This window comes from Oncorhynchus clarkii, chromosome 31 (assembly GCF_045791955.1).
Source record: "Oncorhynchus clarkii lewisi isolate Uvic-CL-2024 chromosome 31, UVic_Ocla_1.0, whole genome shotgun sequence".
In the NCBI taxonomy this organism is placed as follows: Eukaryota; Metazoa; Chordata; class Actinopteri; order Salmoniformes; family Salmonidae; genus Oncorhynchus; species Oncorhynchus clarkii.
Window position 1 is genome coordinate 19,038,289 of NC_092177.1, and position 7,217 is coordinate 19,045,505.

Here is a 7,217-nt window from a genome sequence, read left to right on the forward strand (position 1 = left end):
ATGTAAAGACATGATAATACTGACAGCAGACATGTACATACATGATAATACTGACAGCAGTCATGTACATACATGATAATACTGACAGCAGACATGTACATACATGATAATACCGACAGCAGTCATGTACATACATGATAATACTGACAGCAGACATGTACAGACATGATAATACTGACAGCAGTCATGTACAACTCAAATACAAAATAAATTAACATACTTTACAAACACCACTGGATGACCTCTCTTGACTTAAGGCCATTATTACAGAATGTGATAATGATAACATATCAAAGAAAGAGAGTAAAACAAGAGAGGGTCAGACAGACAGACAGACAGACAGACAGACAGACAGACAGACAGACAGACAGACAGACAGACAGACAGACAGACAGACAGACAGACAGACAGACAGACAGACAGACAGACAGACAGACAGACAGACAGACAGACAGACAGACAGACAGACAGACAGACAGACAGACAGCAAAACACTATTATAATTTTTAAGAAGAAAAACTTAAATAACTGCAGGCACATTCTTTCAAGAAATGTTAACATTAGAACAGTATCTTCGCCTTATGTTGTTTATGTTCAATTGTTCAATTCAAGTCACAGCAGTATTAAAAGGAGATATAATCATTGCAGAGTGGAGGAGCCTCAACAAGGGCAGTTACTCTTATTAACATCTGTCTCTTGTGAAAGCCTAACCCTTCCATCCTCCCTCTCAACATCCCTGTACAGCAGGGACTTCTGGGCTTTCAGCCGACATGCCAGGCACATGAAAATGGAGTCCACATTTTGGCTCTCCTTGGGGTCCTTCGCCGAGGTCTCAAACAGCAGCATGTTGTGGGCATCTGCAAACTTGAGGGCAGTGTTGGAGGGTACTTGGATATGACTAACCAGGTCACACTTGTTACCCACCAGTACCCGAGGCACAGTGGGTGAGACACGGTGCCCGTTGCACTCCTGGATCCACGTCTTCAGGTTCTGGAATGAGGCCATCTTGGTGACGTCGTAAACGAAAACGACAGCGTGCACATTGCGGTAGTAGTGTTCTACCATGCTCTTTCTGAAGCGCTCCTGTCCTGCAGTGTCCCACACCTGAACCTGTTGAGGAGTAATAACACATCCAGTGGTCAGAGAGGAATCTTGTGTATTGGTCAGAGAGAAATGGGAAAACATCTCTAGATAATGCATCACAGTAAACACACACACCTTTGGCTGACGTATCGAATTGCATAGGGAATATGTCGTTTGGAGAGTGTTTGCACATTGGGAAGACGTCGCCAAGACATCAGAATATAATGTTGACGCCTGGCCAACATATAAAAGATGTAGAACTGTAGCATTTAGAATGTAGGTATTCTACACACATCTGAAAGACATCTTGCCAATGAGCAAACAATGTCTAAACACCATCTTCCTGATGTATCCTGTATATATCGTGCCTACGATGGATATAAGTGTGTTATCTGGGATTACGAGGGTTGAGACATAATCAGACATAATCAGAATAAATACTAGACTGGAACATACTACCTAGGAAAATGCGCATTATGTTTGGAGGACCATTGCATTATGTTTGGAGGACCATTGCATTATGTTTGGAGGACCATTGCATTTTGTTTGGAGGACCATTGCATTATGTTTGGAGGACCATTGCATTAAGTTTAGAGGACCATTGCATTATGTTTGGAGGACCATTGCATTAAGTTTAGAGGACCATTGCATTAAGTTTAGAGGACCATTGCATTATCTTTGGAGGACCATTGCATTAAGTTTAGAGGACCATTGCATTAAGTTTAGAGGACCATTGCATTATGTTTGGAGGACCATTGCATTATGTTTGGAGGACCATTGCATTATGTTTGGAGGACCATTGCATTGTGTTTGGAGGACCATTGCATTAAGTTTAGAGGACCATTGCATTAAGTTTAGAGGACCATTGCATTAAGTTTAGAGGACCATTGCATTAAGTTTAGAGGACCATTGCATTATGTTTGGAGGACCATTGCATTATGTTTGGAGGACCATTGCATTATGTTTGGAGGACCATTGCATTATGTTTAGAGGACCATTGCATTAAGTTTAGAGGACCATTGCATTATGTTTGGAGGACCATTGCATTAAGTTTAGAGGACCATTGCATTAAGTTTAGAGGACCATTGCATTATGTTTGGAGGACCATTGCATTAAGTTTAGAGGACCATTGCATTATGTTTGGAGGTTTGGAGGATCATTGCATTAAGTTTAGAGGACCATTGCGTTATGTTTGGAGGACCATTGCATTATGTTTGGAGGACCATTGCATTATGTTTGGAGGACCATTGCATTAAGTTTAGAGGACCATTGCGTTATGTTTGGAGGACCATTGCATTAAGTTTAGAGGATCATTGCATTATGTTTGGAGGACCATTGCATTAAGTTTAGAGGACCATTGCATTAAGTTTAGAGGACCATTACATTATGTTTGGAGGACCATTGCATTATGTTTGGAGGACCATTGCATTAAGTTTAGAGGACCATTGCATTAAGTTTAGAGGACCATTGCATTAAGTTTAGAGGACCATTGCATTAAGTTTAGAGGACCATTGCATTATGTTTGGAGGACCATTGCATTATGTTTGGAGGATCATTGCATTATTGCATTATTGTTAAGTTCCCCAGTTTCAGTGTTGTTGTGTGTGTTTGTATGTGTGCGTTTCAGGATGGCTTCCTGGATTTCAAGCAGCTGATTGGTCGGCCCCATTGCAGATTGGCGCTCTGACCCTGCCCTCTCATCAGGGGATACAGCTGTCTGCAATTACCGACTCCTTCTGCAGCTTTAAAAGCCAGTGTTCCTTTGTTATGAGGGAGAGCGTCTTGGTATGTGCTGGTAAATTTGTCGTAAAGTATTCTGTAGCCTGCAGAGGTATGTGTTTGCTATAGTACCTAGTGCTTTTGATTTATTCAAATTGTTCATGGAGTTTGGTGACTTATTCTGTTACATTTGTTCCCAGGAAGGCACCTTGGGAGTGTTTAGGCAAGAGGCCTGCGGGCATACATATACCCGTACTTTGTCTAGGCACACTAGGTAAGACCTGGGTGGCATTGTGGGTAGGCAGGTAAGATAGGAGCGGGGACTAACTTTTACTTTGGTTCTGTTTATTTATGGAACTAGGCAAGTCGGTTAAGAACAAATTCTTATTTTGAATGACGGCCTAGGAACAGTGGGTTAACTGCCTTGTTCAGGGGCAGAAATACAGATTTGTACCTTGTCAGCTCAGGGATTTGATCTTGCAACCTTTCGGTTACTTGTCCAATGCTCTAACCACTAGGCTATGCTGCTGCCTCTTCTGTCCAGCACCTTTTTGGCCACTTTACTGTGTGAAGAGAACAAATTCCCTGTAAATGGTAACATTCTCTACCTCTGTCATCCTTACCTGCACCTACAGTCACATACTACTTTCACTCCACGGGGAGTGAAAGTGTGTCATCACTGCCCTTCTAATAGCACAGCCACATGACCTGTACTGCTGATTACATTAACAGTATGTACCCTATGCATAGTATAGTGATCAATGCTGTTTGAGATGCTTTCTTATAGCACCTGCGACCTTTGCATGCTATCTTGAACATGAACACTTTCTATGATTACGTAAGAGGACATAGTTACAGTAACCTCAATGTGGTCACAGATGTGTTACTCTTTAGGCCATTAACTGTATAATAAAAGTAATTTTGACTTGTTCTGTTGACCAGGCAACCAAATATCAACATTTTTAAAGGAGAGCTACTGCTTGGATAGCTCCATCTGAGCCACTGACTTAATCCCATTTAACTTTTATTTTTGGTTGAGTTGGAGATGTAAATCCAACATTTAAAAAATCTATTGTAAAAGTGATATTGAATTGTTTTGTCAACCAAAAACAAATATCACCATTTAAACAAGATAAACCTACTGGCTTCGGTTCCAGTTTGTGGTATGATTGTGAAACAGATTGTCTGGTGAGTGGCAGAATGAGATATGTTGTTGTAGCTTAGCTGTGAATGTCTGCTTGAGAGAAATGCCGCCCTCCAGAGTTCTCTCCCTATCCCAGTCTGTCCCCACGTGCTTCAAGATGTCCACCATTGTTCCTGTACCCAAGAAAGCAAAAGTAACTGAACTAAATGACTATCACCCTGCAGCACTCACTTCTGTCACCATGAAGTGCTTTGAGATACTAGTCAAGGATCGTAAACACCTTTACCTTACCTGACACCCTAAACCCACTTCAATTTGCTTACCGCCCCAACAGATCCACAGATGATGCAGTCATCGTTACACTGTCCTATCCCATCTGGACAAGAGGAATACCTATGTAAGAATGCTGTTCATTGACTACAACCCGCCCTGTGCAACTGGGTCCTGGACTTTGACGGGCCTCCCCCAGGTGGTGAAGGTAGGAAACAACGCCTCCACTTCACTGAACCTTAACACTGGGGCCCCACAAGGATGCATGCTCATTTCCCTTCTGTACTCCCTGTTCACCCGTGACCACGCACTCCTCCAACTCAAGATTACAGACGACACAACAGTAGTTGGCATGATTAACAACAATGATGAGACAGCCTACAGGTAGGAGGTGATGCCAAAAAGACCAAGGACAACAACCACCGAGGCGCTGCCTGTTTACCCCACTATCATCCAGAAGGCGAGGTCAGTACAGGTGCATCAAAGCTGGGACCGAGAGACTGAAAAACAGCTTCTATCTCAAGGCCATCAGATTGTTAAATAGCCATCACTAGCACATTAGAGGCTGCTGCCATATATACAGAGACTTGAAATCACTGACCACTTTAATAATGTTGCTATAGTTTGCATTACTCATATATGTATACTGTAATCTGTCCTATTCTACTGTATTTTAGTCCATGATTTGATTTAGTCGTCTATTGTTTAACTTCAATTTTTGATTGAGACGGAGATCAGAAAACCAACATCTTAAATTTGAAATATTGTTTATTTTTAGTTGAATTCTGGGTTGAATTGCAACAATAGCTGTTGATGACTTTACATATGCTATATAGGCCTAAATAGTATCATTAATGATATTGATTCATCAAGTATGGTTACTGTTAAACCTACTATTTGAAATGACTGCAACAGTGAATCTATTTAATCTTTCAGTGGAGGATTCTCAATTATTCTCACAATAGCACATTGCTAAGAGTCTGACAAATATGAAAGCTGAGCACGGCTGGCCTTCAACACTGGATGCCCAGCCAATAGTTTTATCTCATAGGCAAATCTTCAATGTTATATCAACTATGTTTAAAATTGATTCCCATCATGACATAATCCTGGGGTTGAAATTTCACCTTCAAAACAACAGTTGATGAATTTTTGCAAATCCAGTGTGTTTTAATTAAACCGATTCCATATCACAATATGTTGGCAAATTACATTGAAACAACGCTGATTCAACCAGTTTGTGCCCTGTGGGAAGGCACTATATTTTGAAGACTGTATTAGTGTATGCCATTTCTGAATAAAATAACTGATACTTGAACAAAGATGCTCTATTGCTTATGTTTTCATACTGAGGAAAGGTTTATTTTGAGGGTGACTCTCAATGAGAAGTCACGATGAAGACTAATATTGTAAAAACATCACTATCTATTGATGTCACTGTTGCTAGATACGCTGGGATTAGGTCATGTTTGGGGCGGGGGCATTCAGAGGTTGTACTACACTGACATTTTGTGTTTTTATATACACTGAATAAAAGTAAACGCTACATGTAAAGTGTTGGGCCCATTTTTCATGAGCTGAAATAAAAATATCCCAGACATTTTCCAAAAAGCCTATTTCTATCAAATGTGCACATTTGTTTACATCCCTGTTAGTGAGTGTTTCTCCTTTACCAAGATAATCCATCCACATGACAGGTGTGGCATATCAATAAACTAATTAAACAGCATGATCATTACACAGGTACACCTTGTGCTGGGGACAATAAGGTCACTCTAAAATGTGCAGTTTTACACAACACAATGCCACAGATGTCTCAAATTTTGAGGGAGTGTGCAATTGGCATGCTGACTGCAGGAATGTCCACCTGAGCTGTTGCCAGAGAATGTTAATTTCTCTAACATAAGCCGCCTAACAAAATGTTTGAAAATTTGACAGGTCTCACAACCGCAGACCACGTATGGAGTCATATGATGGGTGAGCAGTTTGCTGATGTCAACGTTGTGAACAGAGTGCCACATGATGGTGGTGGGGTCATGGTATGGGCTGGCCTAAACTATGGACAACAAACAATTGCATTTTATCGATGGTAATGTGACTGCACAAAATCCGTGACGAGATCCTGAGGCCCATTGTAAGGCCCTTTTTTTTAAAGGTGACCAACATATGCATATCTGTATTCCCAGTCATGTGAAATCCATAGATTAGAGCCTAATTTATTTAAATTGACTGATTTCTCATCAACTGCAACTCAATGAAATATTTTAGATTGTTGCATGTTGCGTTTATATTTATGTTTAGTTACTAGGCCTTGCAGAGAACGGTTGAACTGGGGATATGATGGTGATCTGAAATTAAACGGTAAATTCCGTAATTTGAGAAGCATGCCAACATTGCTGAAGGTTCTATTAATTCAAAAGATTCAACCTAACAGGCCATTAAATATAAATTGATGGACTCGGGAGAGAAATAATTCTCTACTCGGTTTATTGACATGTCATGCATAGATTTATAACGGTTAAAGCCGAACACATAAATGGTAAATTGACCCAAATAAAAACGACCCTGTCCCGACCAGATGCTAAATTAGTTATGCTAAAATAAATTATTACCTTTATTTTTTCGCCCTCTATTTCCACTGCTTTCTCCCTGAAATCCACACCGATTGTCGCCTCCGTCTTCTCGGGAAAGCTTCCCCCGGTGAAGCGGAAGGTTAAGCAGGTCTTCCCTACATTTGAATCCCCGATTACAATTATTTTAAATATTCGAGTCTGAACACTTGAATCTAAGGACGTGCTGAGATCCACAGATGATGTGAAATTTGTATTTCTTGAGTTTCTCGAACCGGTACCTCCCTCATTTCCAAAAGATTCATTTGCCATTACGCTAAAATGATGTACACAGCTGTGCACTGGTCTCGCGGATGGGGGAAGGTGAGGCAGTCAGGCACCGCAACAACAGCGACCCACTCCCTCACAAGCAGCTTCATTGAAGAAGGCAA

The 7,217-nt window shown here is 40.9% G+C and overlaps 1 protein-coding gene across 1 annotated transcript; it reads right to left on the bottom strand.

Annotated features, from left to right (window-relative positions):
- Positions 1-455: 455 nt before the first annotated feature.
- On the bottom strand, positions 456-7,117 carry LOC139390806 (RAB33A, member RAS oncogene family). The gene is made up of 2 exons (XM_071138207.1): positions 6,829-7,117; positions 456-1,110 (listed from the first exon to the last, which is right to left on the bottom strand). The coding sequence occupies exons 1-2, from the start codon at positions 7,096-7,098 to the stop codon at positions 661-663; spliced, it is 720 nt and encodes a 239-aa protein (XP_070994308.1). The 5' UTR covers positions 7,099-7,117; the 3' UTR covers positions 456-660.
- Positions 7,118-7,217: the final 100 nt, after the last annotated feature.